Source organism: Pelodiscus sinensis, chromosome 3 (assembly GCF_049634645.1).
Source record: "Pelodiscus sinensis isolate JC-2024 chromosome 3, ASM4963464v1, whole genome shotgun sequence".
Classification (NCBI taxonomy): domain Eukaryota; kingdom Metazoa; phylum Chordata; order Testudines; family Trionychidae; genus Pelodiscus; species Pelodiscus sinensis.
Window position 1 is genome coordinate 46,032,982 of NC_134713.1, and position 15,041 is coordinate 46,048,022.

The 15,041-nt window shown below is 41.7% G+C and overlaps 1 protein-coding gene across 4 annotated transcripts in view; it reads left to right on the forward strand.

Moving 5' to 3' along the window:
* LOC102461237 (isoaspartyl peptidase/L-asparaginase-like) overlaps positions 1-15,041 on the forward strand; it is a 258,474-nt gene that overhangs the window by 15,823 nt on the left and 227,610 nt on the right. For all 4 annotated transcript variants that reach the window (XM_075923679.1, XM_075923680.1, XM_075923682.1 and 1 more), the window contains one exon: positions 669-888. In XM_075923679.1, coding sequence (XP_075779794.1) covers positions 696-888 — 193 coding nt within the window. In that variant the 5' untranslated portion in view covers positions 669-695. The remainder of the gene's footprint in view (positions 1-668; positions 889-15,041) is intronic.

The window sequence follows — 15,041 nt, forward strand, 5'->3', positions numbered from 1 at the left end:
AGGAGTTCTTGAAGAAAAGGACTTACACTTAGAGCTGCACAGACAGATAGACAGATGTACATTTATAAAATATATAGTAATACTACAAGGAACTGTTCAGAAACTATGCCTGATTCTGTAAGTAGATCCTTGAGGGTCGAACTCTACATCCATGTGAACACAGTGGGTGTGTCTAGACTACAAGGTTTTTTTGAAAAAAAGTGGCCTTTTTTCGAAAAACAAAAAACAAAAAACTTCCCCTATATCTAGACTGGTGCCACGTTCTTTCGAAAGTAAATCAAAAGAACACTGCAGGGTTTTTTACCATTAAAAACCTTGTTTTACAAGGAAGAACACGTTTTTCAAAAGTGTTCTTTCAAAAAAAGGCGCTATGTAATGCAAACTGCTTTTTCGAAAGAGAGCATCCAGACTGCCTAGGTGCTCTCTTTTGAAAAAGTGGCTTGCTTTTTCAAAAGTACTGGTTGCAGTCTAGACGTTCTTTTTCAAAAGAGGCTTTTTCAAAAGTATCTTTCAAAAAAGCCTCTTTTAAAAGAGGCTTGCAGTCTAGACGTAGCCATACAGAGAAAGCAGGATTTGAGACCTAACAGATTAATTTGTTAAGGTTCCTGAATGTTTTTCTGATGTGCAACATTAACATTAAATTGAAACTGATCCACTTGTTTCAACAGATACATCATCTTTGGCAATCTGATAAGATGGGAACAAAACCTGTTCTTGTAGTCCATGGTGGAGCTTGGGCAATACCAGATGATTTTGCTGAACGAAGCATTCTGGGAGTGAAAAATGCAGTGAAGAGTGGCTTTGCACTACTAGAAAGAGGAGGAAGTTCAGTGAAGGCTGTAGAAATTGCAGTGAAAGCCTTAGAAAATGATACCGTGTTTGATGCAGGTTTGTAGTAACTTTTTATAAATTAGTAGTAAACTCTTAGATATGTGACCCAGCAGACAGGAGACCACTGATGAAGGAGAGCGAAGTCTGTTCTATGGCCTTAGCTAAGAGACAGTTGGTTTCTAGATCATTCATTACAGGTACATAGCTCTCTCATTACAGGTTCACCCCTACCTACTGACAAGCTGGGTCCATTGGCTTTAAAAATACTTTAAATCATCTTGGTTTACATATTTCTACAAGGTTTCCCCAAGAGTTCTACTTTGTGTTTATCTTTTATGCTACTTCTTAAGTGTTATTCCAGCTGCCCACCAAAGATCCTTATTTACACAGGTTTCCCATGGAGCTGATTCAGTGCTGGTTGCTATGTTTCTTCTTCATGCTGTTCAGTAATTGCTATTTTAAAAAACAAATATTTACTCTCGTGTGGGTGGTTGTGAGATCTATAGGTAAGGTTTCACTTTACCAGATAGCCTCTTGATTTTTAGCAAGGGCACTGAAAAATATTTGAGGCTTCTTGGTGTTTTTTCTGATTGATTATTTTACAATTCAATTTCAAGATTTCATCTATTGAATCAGAGTTCTTAATAACATCAGCCCACAAAACAAGAAACCGTACAGGTTAGTAAATCTTTAAACAACTCCCATTACTGTGGTGCTTCCCAGGGGGATGCAGGGTTCTGAGGCACCACACTACCACCTGCTTTTAGTGTGATGGACCCTTGTCTGTAGTAGGGATGTCAAAATGCATGTAATTAAATAACTGTGTAACTATTGAAAATTTAATCGGTTACACGGTAACACATGGAGCAGCAGTTGGCTTCCCAGGAGCCTTGTGCACTGGCTCCCACCAGCCCACCATCCCATATCAGAGGAGCTGGTGTATACTGGGAGCCAGCTTTTAAGCTGTTTGTACTGGGAGCCTGCGTGTAACTATGAGGGTACGTCTAAACTACATGCTTCTGTCGACGGAGCCATGTAGATTTGTTGTTTTGGCAAAGGCAAATGAAGCCGCGATTTAAATGATCGCGGCTTCATTTACATTTACATGGCTGCCGCGCTGAGCCGACAAACAGCTGATCAGCTGTTTGTCCACTCAGCGCACTAGTCTGAACGCTCCCCTGCCGATATCAAAGCCCTTTGTTGGCAGCCCCGGTAAACCTCATCCCACGAGGAATAACGGGGCTGCCGACAAAGGGCTTTGATGTCGGCAGGGGAGCGTCCAGACTAGCGCACTGAGCGGACAAACAGCTGATCAGCTGTTTGTCGGCTCAGCACGGCAGCCATGTAAATGTAAATGAAGCCGCGATCATTTAAATCGCGGCTTCATTTACCTTTGCCTATGTGTCTAATCTACATGCCTCTGACGACAGAGGCATGTAGTCTAGACACAGCCTGAATGTTAACCAAGGATCCCAGGCTCCTTGGTTATCCACATACACAGTTACACTTTCACATCCCTAGCCCATGGAGCCTGGTGCAGATACAAAATGTCTATCCGAAGATATAAAACAGATATTCATGCAGCTGCAGGCCTATACCAAGAACCCTGGGGCGAAAGCCACAGCAAGTCATGCTGCTGTTCTCAGGAATAAGTGCTGAGCCAGGGCAGCTCCTCTGATGTGGTTGTACCACTCCAGCCCTTCCCTAACGTGACCAAGAAGAGCTGCTGAGAAGCCTAGTTCCCATCCCAGTGAGAGGGGATGGGGATAGTACAGCCACCCCAGAGGAGCCGCCCTGACTGGGGTCTGGCTCCTGAGAGCAAACAGCCTGACATGCTGCTGCTTTCATTGCTGCAGTACTTTAAGTAGAGTCCTGGAGCTCCGTGAATATTAGTTTTATATCTGTGCATATCTGCATCCACACATAACAATTTTGTATCCATGCAGGGGACTACTTGTCTGAGCTTCTTGTAGGTCAGTTCCCCGGAAACATAAGCTCTGCCTTCCAGGCTTCCACTGGCACTGTTTTATTTTTACAGATGAACGGTAGTCACACATCAACACCCCTCCTTACTCTGCCCAAGTCTTTCAAATCTTGGCATGCCTACCCCCTGATGTGCTGGACACTCACAGAATTCCCAGCTCCTTTGTTTCCAAAAGAACAAAACAGCACAGTTTACCAGTTATGCTGGAATACACAGCTCTGTTTAACACACAGCACTTATACTTGCTTTCTCTACAAATAAATCTAGGTTTATTTAACAGACAACAGAGATTCAAATGATAGCAAGCAGAAAAATTGGAAACAAAGAGCTACATATCAAATTGAAATCTAGCATGAATATTAGAACCTCCACTACTACCAAGTCATTGCCATGTCATATAGAGTGAAAGCTCATATAAAAGCCATCCCGGGTATTACAGCCACAATTGGCTGTGTTTTCTATTCAAGAGACAAGCTGAACTTGTCTTCTTGCTTCCTCAATAGAAAGATCTAGAGTTTGTCTCTTTCCCTAAGTTATAGTCCAAAAATCCATAGTCTTCCCTTGCAAAAAAGGTAATTTCTGCTTGTTTTCCTGTCTAGAATCTCCCCTAAAGACTTTGCAAACACTCTATCGGTGTTTTACTCAGACTGTAACTAGACATTCATTGTGAAACATACAATATTCAGTTCCATCCCCCATCCCCAAGCACACACCTTCCCTGTGCTCTGGGGCTGGGAAGGCTGAGGCCATGCGCCACCTGCTCTCCTCATGCTTCAGGCTGGGGAGGGTCAGGCCATGTGCTGCCTCATCTCCCCATGATGGGGGTAGAGCGTGGGCAGAAGGGGCAGTGCTGGGAGGGTTGTGGACTTGTCTCCCTCAGCTCTACCTTTACCCATGGACCATGCTCATTTTACCCATAGATAATGAGCATGGTCCATGGGTAAAGGTAAACATCTTGTGCCTGGCAAAAACTTGTTTATTGTCTTCTGGGGTGTGTCTAGACTACATGCCTCCTTCGACGGAGGCATGTAGATTAGCCAGATCGGAAGAGGGAAATGAAGCCGCGATTAAAATAATCGCGGCTTCATTTAAATTTAAATGGCTGCCCCGATCTGCCGATCAGCTGTTTGTTGGCAGATCGGGGCAGTCTGGACGCGACGCGCCGACAAAGAAGCCTTTCTTCATCGGCACAGGTAAGCCTCGTGAAACCAGGTTTACCTGTGCCGATGAAGAAAGGCTTCTTTGTCGGCGCATCGCGTCCAGACTGCCCCGATCTGCCGACAAACAGCTGATCGGCAGATCGGGGCAGCCATTTAAATTTAAATGAAGCCGCGATTATTTTAATCGCGGCTTCATTTCCCTCTTCCGATCTGGCTAATCTACATGCCTCCGTCGAAGGAGGCATGTAGTCTAGACACACCCCTGGTGACCAGCCCCAAGTCACAAACCCTAAGAACATAGTGTTCAGTTATTCTCCATACATACATGTCATAGTGATTATGATGAGACGTGTGAAAGACATCCATTAGACACCTGGAACTAGTATACAAATACTGAATCCAGGGGATATCGGGAACTCTTCTGCACCCTTCTGTGCAAGCTTGAACCCAGAGGTCCCTGGGCCCCAATTAATTAAACTCTGTGTGAATAAAGTAGACACACATCTTAATTTCTGGGAGCATGTCTTTTCAAATTATTCATTCCATCTTTCTTGCCATTATTCTCCATTTATTTCTATCTATACCTTCCTTTATATTGAAAATTGTAATAAAGTCAAAATAGATAGTGATATTTATTTTTTTCTGAAAGCACTAGATCTTGGAGTCATGTTAGTATGTGAAAATATCAGCTTTAATCCTTTCTTTTTAAGAAAGTTTCTAGAGAACATGGTGGTAGAGAAAAGCTCAGAGATGTAAACCCTAAAGCGATGTTTGGCCCATTTTGAGAAAGCTGCTAACAGGATGCTCCGGTTTGTTTAATTACCAGCTCCGCAGCTTTGCAGCTCCTATTGGATGTGTCTAGACTACATGGCTCCATCGACGGAGCCATGTAAAGTAGTTTACTTGACATAGTCAGTGAATCGGGGATTTAAATGATCCCCACTTCATTAAAATAAAAATGGCCGCTACACTGTGCCAACAATCAGCTGATCTGGCACAGCGCAGTAGTCTAGATGCGACACGGTCAACAAGGGAAGTCTTTCATGAGGCTTACAGGAGTGGTCGACAAAGGCTTCCCTTGTGGACTGCGCCGCATCTAGACTGCCGTGATGTGCCGGATCAGCTGATTGTCAGCACAGCGCAGTCGCCATTTTTATTTTAATGAAGCGGGGATTATTTAAATCCCCGCTTCACTGACTATGAGTAAACTACTTTACATGGCTCTGTCGACGGAGCCATGTAGTCTAGACACACCCATTGGCTCTGGTTTACCATTTGCAGCCAAGGGGAAATGTGGGAAGTGATATGGCCTGGGCTGCTGCTTCCCACCACTCCCCGTGGCTGCAAATGGTGAACCACAGCCAACGGGAGCCACAAGGCTCATAGCTGTGAAGCTGGTAAGTAAACAACCTGGAGCAGCCTGTTAGCAGCTTTCTCAGAGTGAGCCCATGGCCCACTTTGAGAAACTCTGTCCTAAAGGCTCAAAACCCAAAAAGCAAGTACAAAATGTTCATGATGTTTTTTAAGACACTGTCATGGTGAACTAGAACCTTACCCCTGGTTTAGAATGTTTAGGGTTGTCAGTGCTGTTTGCTTTTTCTTCCCTCACCCAGATTTTGTCCACTCTTACCATTTTGTCCAGTGTTTCTGCATGTCTCCTTATTCTGTCATCTTTCTTTGACATTTTGGCTCCATTTCTGCTATTCATACTTTTTCTTTCCTTTGTTTCCCTTTTGTAATTGTCTCTCTCCGCTCGCCAACCTCTCTCTTGTTCGATCTCAAAAAATATGCTCCAATTTTTTTAAAAGTATCTGAAAACTGTCAACTTCTGTCTTATAATAGCTAATTTAGTTTTTTAGAAAGCCCTGTTTTGATCAGCTTGATTTTGGAAAGTGTTGATTGTTCTCAGATGATATAGGGCATCCCTGGAGAAGGGACCCTTGAACAAACCAGCTTGTATGGGTCCACCTTAATTTTTTTATACAGGTGAAATCTGAGTATAGTGAACTCCAGGGCATCAGCAGCATAAATATTGATAGTGCCCAGCTGATTACAATGTAGTTATATTACATTGTAGTTCTTATGTAAAATTATAACAAAGTTCAGTTATTAAAAAACTCACTGTGGGAAAGCCGCGCCCCAGGACAGAGCTGTGCATGGACTCTCTAGATTGGGGCTGATGTCCAAGCTGTTCTTCATGCCTGTGGGATTGGACCAACTAGCTGCTCAACACAGAAATAACCAGCTGCAAAGAGGCCTCTCACAAGCTCTCAGAGTGGGGGAGCCTTCCAGCAACCTTGCTGCTAGTGGGTTGGGTCACAGCACTGATCTCTGTGAGGTGGGATTGGGAGGTCCCAGCCAATGGGATTCTCCCACTCTATCCCGGTGCCACCTCCTGCCATTGATCCTGCAACTACTCAGGAATCCCCTCTGACTTGTGGGACAACCAGCCAAAGAACCCACTCAGGGACAATCACTGCTGCCTCCAATCGGGTGAACCCAAGAACCATTGCCAGGATCCCCCATGGATTTCCACTGGTCCTTGGAATCCTCCAGCTGCAATTAGCCCACAGGATCCCCAAATCCCCGAGCGACACACATACACCCTGATTGGTGTGTGCTAAATATCACATCCAACACCATGATGTTGATGCTTGGGCCTCCCCCAAAGCACAGGGCTCAGAGAGGTTTCCTGATTTGCCCTACTGAAGTGGTGGCTCTGGGGGTAGTGCCGATAAACACTGTGTCTGAGCTGAAGAATTGAAGTTCTGAAGATTTGGGATTCTCAATATGAAATTTTTGCAGCAATGGTTCAAAAGAGTATTTTTTTCGTGAGTTGCTAACTACAGCACATATTAATGCAGATCATGCATAGGTTTACTTTTTACTTCAAGTCTTGTATGAAGCTGGTTTTCATAAAGTATGGTATGAATATGTTTGAATGTGTGGTATAATTCACATGATAAATGTGAATTAATGCTTGGATGCAAAATTTATTTGTTTAAAACGTGCTGACTTTTTAAGAATATGTACACTGAATACTGAACACTTAGGCTATGTCTACATTGCACACTTATTTAAAAATAACCCATGTTATTTCAAAATAACAGATTGTGACCCTACACAGCAAGCTTTTTACTCCGATTTCTCTAATTCTTATTTCATGAGGAATAAGTGAAGTCGAAGGAAGACTATTCTTCCTTCAACTTCCTGCTGAGGAGACAGCGCCAAAAGCCAAATTAAGCTATTTCGATTTCAGCTATACAATTAAAGTAGCTGAGGTTGTATAGCTTAACTTGACTTTAGCTCACAGAATAGACATATCTTTAGTTGTTAAGGCTGGTGTCTAGAATCAGCACTTCCTTCTCTTTTCCTTACATTTAGTTGAAACAGGGCAAGAACCAATTTGATTAGCAGAAATAATACTTTAAGTAATTGATTGGCAACTGAGATCAGGTTTTGAAGATAATACATCATGCATGTTTTGACATACCCTCTAAAATCAGTAAGCTATTTCTTTTATTGCTCTGTTAAATTACTGTTTCTTCTTTTATCACTTAGTTCACTTTGTAGGTAGGAAATTGTCATTGGTAGAATGGCTTGAGGTTAACTTTGGAGACTGGAAAAAATAAATGCCATACTATATCTAGAATCCTGCTCTTTCATAGAAAGCAATACAATATCAGCCGTCTTACTGAAAGTAAATATCTTTATTTTGTAGTCAGCTTTTCAATTGAGTAATTTCTTGTCAAGAGATCCAACTATATACTTAAATATAAAAAGGAAAACCAAGAAATATTTTGAGTGAATTTAAACAGGGTACAGCACTGCCAACAGCATCTTTGAAGGTGATATTTGGCACAATAGATTTAGTAGTCTAATTAGGGACAGTGCGGTGCTTTCACAGTTTCTTAGTTCATTTCCTACACTTTACAGATATTTGGCACTTCTGTGCTCCTATAACATTCAGCTGCTCCTCTAGTTTGTCCTATATACTCTCATTGTCTGTTACTTACATAGGGTATGTCTGCACTACCACCCTAGTTCGAACTAGGGTGGTTAATGTAGTCAACCAATGTTGCAAATGAAGCCCGGGATTTAAATATCCCGGGCTTCATTTGCATCTTGCCGGGCACCGCCATTTTTAAATCCCCGGTAGTTCGGACTCCGTGCCAGTGGCTACACGCAGCACTGAGTAGGTAGTTCGAATTAGGATTTCTAATTCGAACTACCATTACACCTCATTCCACAAGGAGTAACGGTAGTTCGAATTAGAAAGCCTAATTCAAACCACCTACTCCGTGCCGCGTGTAACCGCGGGCACGGAGTCCGAACTACCGGGGATTTTAAAAGGGTGGCGCCCGGCAAGATACAAATGAAGCCCGGGATATTTAAATCACGCGCTTCATTTACAACTTCGGTTGACTACATTAACCACCCTAGTTCAAACTAGGGTGGTAGTGTAGACATACCCAGAGTTACTTGTCTCAGGCTATGTTTACGCTGCACTGCTCTTCCAGAAAAAGCTATGCAAATTGTGAACCACAATTTGCGTAGTTTTTTCTGCTTCTTTTTTTGGAAGAGGATTTTCTGACATTTGGCCTGTCTACACTGGGCCAAATGTTGGAAAAAAAAACCCCTTTTTTGGAACATCCCTTCTTCCTCATAAAATGAGGTTTTTTAGGGATGCTGATCTGGATTTATCCCCCCTGGATAGTCATAGTTCATATCCTCTCAGAAAGATAGAAGGGGTTTTCTTATTCAAAGAAAAGAATAATTATTTGTCTCGGTAATAAGGGTATTAATTTAGAACCACATAAATCCCAGTCTCCAGTGGATCTCCCACTGGGCAAAATGGGTGATACTTGGGTGTCAGTTGCACAAATGATCAGAGTGGAATACAGTCTTTTTGTATAAACTAAATTTCTAGTTGTGGAGAAGAGGGAGTTGTTATAATTGATTACTGGTTTGTGGGCTGGATAAAAGAGCTAGGCGGGTTGGATTTGGCCTGCTGACAGGCTCTTGCCCAGCTCTGCTATAGAGTGATTTTACTCACAAGGTTTTGGATTCAAGGAACCATGGAGGGGACCCTCTACCAAAGGCAAAATATGGACCCTCTAGTCCAACCCTGGGCAAAATATGGCCTGCTTGCTGCATCTGGCCCACCAAGCCACTGGAATACAGCCTGCAGATGCAGCAGGGAGCCCCAGGCTGGCTCCTCTGCTTGTCCCACAGCCTCGCACACCACTCAGAGTACGTCTAGACTACAGGCTTTTGTCGACAGATACTGTTGACAAAACTTCTGTTGACAAAGAGCGTCTAGACTACATTCAGTTCTGTCGACAAAGCAAACTGCTTTGTCGACATAGCAGTGTAGACGCCAAAGGACAGTTTAGATGCAATAACGCCTTCTGTCAACAGAACTCTGTGGACAAAAGGCGCTATTCCTCGTAAAATGAGGTTTACCAGCGTCGACAAAACTGCTAAGTTCTGTCGACATTATGTCGACAGAACCCTGTAGTCTAGACACACCCTCAGAAAAGTGGCTGCCAGGCTGTTTCTCTTTTAAAACTGTACTCCCAGAGGGGAGAAAAAGAAGGCTTCAGGTGTTGCTCTTGCCCCCAGAACAAATCCCATTTTTAGTGCCTCAGTTATTGTTAATTTTTAAGTGAACATAATTAAACCAATTGTCCTAAGCTGCTGTCAGTTGAGCTGGATGGAAAGGAGAACAGCTCTTTTAAAAATTAAGTGAACTCAAAATTAGAATGTTGTCTGTAAATTCACTTCAACCTTTTTGATTCAGTAAACTACAAAACAGAACTCTGGGGTAGAAATCTAGATCTTCAATTGTAAATGTTAAGTTTCTTGCTTACTGAATAGAGATCCTGTCCATTATACTTGACATGTGATCCCAAGCCCATATACTGCCAAGGAATATACCAGAAAATCAGAAATAAATAGATTATTACATGTAAAGTTAGCTAATTTTTAGAAAGAGATTATTAGAAGCTGGGGCACAATGGAGTGGACAGTGGCAACTCTGTGTTTTTGATTTAGACAACTAAGAATTTGCAACATCCAAAGCGTTTCCTCTGATATGTAGAGGGAAGCTTAAGGAAATATTTCAGGTATTGTGGTAATAGTTAGTAAGTCTGGTATGATTTTAAGGGCTCTGTGAACAAATGTGCCATGAAATTATTTTATTTTGTGATGGTGAATGTGGAGCCTCAGCCTCTATTATGGATTAAAGTTTGTGAAGAATTAAAACTGATCAAACGTATAATGGAGACTCGTGAGCTAAATGAAAATAATATACTGGAAGAACTCAATCATGTGTTTGATTAAATTGGTTGCATTAAGGACACACATCACATTTGTTCAAACCCCGAGGTAACCCCATTTATTACTCCAGCCAGGAAAATTCTCTTGGTATCCAGAGATTGAGTTCTGCAGAAGCTATAATGCATGGTGATTTGTGCAGCCAAAGGTGGCAGAAGAAAAATAAATGATTCTCTGAGATTATACCTAGTTATAAAAGGAACTGAATAATGAGAATACTTTCTATTCCCAACTCTGAAATAAATAAATAGATGATTGTTGGAACTAAAACCTTAGCCTTTTAGACACATTGTTTTTTTCCTCAGTATGTATCTCTAAGTAAAGGCAGTCATACTGTTCCTCTTTTTAGTCCCAGAAAAAGCATTCCACAAGAAGGAAGCAAACAAATTGGAGGGAATAGATGATCACGTATCTCAATGATGCCCTAATTGCAGAAAACCAGATTCATGATGACCTAAGTGAAGATGCAGTGAAATTTAAAAATCTTTACATTTAAATTAAATTGAATTTAAATTTGAAATTAAAACATGCTAGGTATCACATTAGAGCTCAACTGTCCATGAAATGTTAACCCCAATAAGGCATTAAATAAAATGACACAAAAATAGAGACTACTTGCATGTGCAAACATTTTAGAATATATAGGAAATTCAGATTTCTCAAAAAGATCCATTCCTGTCATAAGTGTCCATAGTTACTAGGCCATTTAAGTGCCAAATTTAAAACCTATGAAGTCAATTGAATCTCATTTCAAGAGATATCATTCATTTTCACCACAAAATTACCTACAAAAGCAGAGAGTATTTGCCTCATGGAGGCTGTTCATTATTCCAGCTGTAATTTGTTATAGCTTGCTCACAGGCAGTTTGTTTTGTTTAGTTTGCTTAGTAATTTATACCAAACACTAATATAATATAGGTTACATAAAAGAAAGTGAATGCATATGTAATCAGCTTTTCAGCATATGTGCTCACAATTTTGAATTAGTTTTCCATAGATACTCCTCAGTAGTCACTTAAAAGTAGCTATTTTGGTGAAGATGCCTGATAGTAACAGAATTAGCTAGAATAGCTACATAATGGATCACAAAAGAGATTTGAACACAGCTGGAATGAGTTTGGTTGAACACATTTAAAAATGTTTGCCATATTCACCACATCCTACAGGAAGAAGATTTATTTTTATGAGGCCACATCAGCCTATAGATTATTTACATTAATGAATTTATAGAATTATAGAAAGTGATAAAACTAATACACTAGCTAACTAACCTGTGAAACTCATTGTCACAAAATATCAGTGAGGCCAGAAGTTTTGAAGGTGTCAAAAAAGGTCTGCTGTGCTGAGAGAGGGGACAGCAGCCAGAAGTCCCACAGAGAGCAATAGGAAGATTTGTCTGAATAGAAAGGGTTTCCAGATGACTTTGGAAGACTAGTCATTTTCATAGATGTATGCTCTCAGGGAGGCTGTGGGGAAGATTGCATAGAACCATATGAGTGTAAACAAGTTAAGTAGGTATTCTGGGGATAGGAGAAAGAAGGGAAATAAACAGTTGGAAAGTTCAGGGCTCTCACTGGACCTCATGCAACACTGTAGGTGGCTCTCACAGTTTCTCTTCATGGTAGGTAAAATTCTGATGCACTAAGCACTAGCAGTTTAGCATAGAAATAGTTAGCTATATACACCATATATATATATATATTTCATCCATCCTTAGATATACAAACTTTAGTCTCAGGCCAGTTCTGTTGAATAGCAAACATTTACTTCAATGAAAGCAGGAACAAGACCCTAAAGAGAATAGCAAATATATAACGCACTGCACAAAGTCCACTTTTTTTCTTGAGACTCAGTTGCAGAAAACTGGTGATGACCATGACCCTGCATACTTTTATCTTTTGACTAAAGTGCAGGCTCCAGGATGGAGCCGCAGGGAAGAAGGGTTGAAGGTGTGGGGGAGAAGACTGCCTGGAGATGTGGGCTCTGGGGTGGAAGATGAGGGGTTTGGAGTGCAGGCTGGTGGGGAAAGGGAACAAAGGGGTTCAGTATGTGGGCAAGGACTCTGGGCTTGGGCATAGGAGTTGGGTATGGGGGTAAAGGCTCTATTTGAGGGTTAAGACTATGGGACAGGAACAGGGATGAGGAAGTTGGGGTGCAAGAGGGGTTTCTGGGTTGGGGGGCTTAGGGTGGAGAGGGAGATTTTTGGGGCACAGGCTTACCTCTGGCAGCTCCTGGTCAGTGATACAGTGGCATGGTAGGGCAGGTTTCCTGCCTGTCCAGCCACAGTGGATTGTAGTGCACCCTGGAAGTGGCCAGCAGCAAGTTCAGCTCCATAGGCTGCCTCTGCCCCAAGCTCTGGCTCTGTACTCTTATTGGCTGGGTCCTGGTTTGTTGCCAGGCATTACCAAGCAAAAATGGATGGAACTCATTTTGGGCTTGGTTTGAAATGGGACTGGCTTCATTTTTTGGCTTGTTTTGCAACAGTGGCTGAGTATGAAGGGCACACATACTTCCGGTTATTCTATCTGAAATTATACAATGCAGTTCACATTTCATTCCTTGGCTAACTTTGTGCTTTGGCAAACAGCAGAGATTCAGTAGATATTCAGTTCCAGGAACAAATTTTTACATACAAATTATTTACATGCCAAACTTTTTATCCGTGCTCTGTTGCAAATTGTATAATCTAGAGACATAAAATCTACATACATAATACCAACTGGAAGATGTGGTCCCCAATATGTTATTTCAAGTCCCTAATAAGACTTAAATTATTGCCTCATACTCAAACATCTGATACATCAAAACATTTTAAAAGTTGCAATGAATAAAAAGCAGATCAGAATCCTCTGAAATGTTCAATTTTCAAAAAATCAGGGAGACTTCCTGTAAACCCTAAGTGAAACCATTCATAAACTTCCCCATTATGGTCCATTATAACATAATAAAAAACTAGCATTACAGCAAAGGTGCCATTTATGGAGGGCTGGAGGAGTAGCCGTGCCCCCGCCATCTCCCAAAGATTAAACCCCTGGATTTCATACTTGAGGTCTGTTTAAGGTTGCATGCCTTGACTCCAGAGGCAGGTCTTAACTTCAACAGAGTTTGAGCTGCTTGCAGCTTTGCCTTTCGGGCAGGGAGTTTGTTACAAAAAGAGGGAGGTAGGATGATTAAGAATAACAAAAGGCTGGGCTTTCCAATAATTAAAGGATCTTTACATCATCATGAAAACATTGCTAGGTACTCCACTTAAAAGATGGGGGGGGAAGAATAGGAATGAGTGATGTGCTGCTGGGATTTACATTTGGGTCACTGCTGGAATTCAGTGTTGATAAGTGTAAAATAATGCACATAGAAAAATATAATCCTAACTATAGATTCAAAAATGATGAGGTCTAAAAACTAAAAAGCTAACAGAATATTCAGAATCATTATGAAAGGAATATATATTGGATTTGGAAAAGATACAGAAAGAGCAACAGAAATGATTAGTAGTAAGGAAAAGCTTCCATATGAGGAGAGATTTAAAAGGCTAAGACTTTTCATCTTGGAAAGTAATGACTAAAGGACAGAGGGATATGTTAGAGGTCTAGAAAATCATGAATGGTATGTTAAAATAGAATAAGGAAATGTTATTCATTCCTTCACTAACATAACACATGAAGCTGACCCAATTAAATGTGCAGGTAGCAGATTTAAAAATAACTAAATTATTTTTTTCACAGTCAACTTGTGGAACTCTTTGCCAGGAGATGATGGAAAGGCCCAAACCATATTAGGGTTCCAATAAGAACAAAATAAGGTCAAAGAAGATCAGGAGTGGTCTGAGGCAGGCTGCGGCAGCTGGCGCCCCCGACAGAATGCGGGATCGGCGCCCCCACCTGCAAGGCCGTCAATGGACTAACGTCATCATCGGGCACCCCGGGCACTCGGTTGAAGGTGGCACCCTAGGCGTCAGCCAAGTCTGCCTATAGTAACGGGCAGCCCTGAGGAAGATAGGGCATCAATGGCTACTAGCTAGAATGAGCAAGAATGGTGTCTCTAGCCTCTGTTTGGCAGAAGCTGGGAATGGGTGACAGAAGATGGATCGTGATGATTGCCTTTTCTGTTTATTCCTTCTGAAGCACCTGGCATTGGCCACTGTTGGAAGGTCCACTAGTCTGACCAAGGATGGGCTTTCTAATGTTCTTCTATAGAGTTGAAATGTATCTGCTCCCTTGCTGTAACCCAGCAGACGCCACTCTACTTTGAGAGCTGAGATAGATTCCAGGAGTCCTGATGGGGTCTGTGTCTCTCCACAGAGTTAGTAACAAAGTACGAATATACATTCCAATTTTAAGGCTAACCAGTGTCCTTTAAGTGACTTGCCACAAGGCGACAGAATACATCAGTATTAGAGCTGTATGGATCTAATATTTATTTAATTTTATTTCTTTTATATAGGAATTAGATACAGTGCTCCTGTCAGCTAACTGCTAAGTTGTCGGCCAAAAAAAGTAGAGTTTTCCAGTGTCTTAATAGCCGCTGGATAGAGGTGATATGTGTGTTGGGCGAGGGAGCGGGTAGAAAGATGGGATTGATTCCTTCCTCCACTTGGTGCTTGGTTTGTACTGAACATACACAGTAACACTGCTGAAGCCTCTGTCCTCAGTAGGGATGTTAAGGACTAGTTGAATAGTCAACTATCCGATAAGCAAATGCTTATCGGATAGTCGACTAGTCAATTT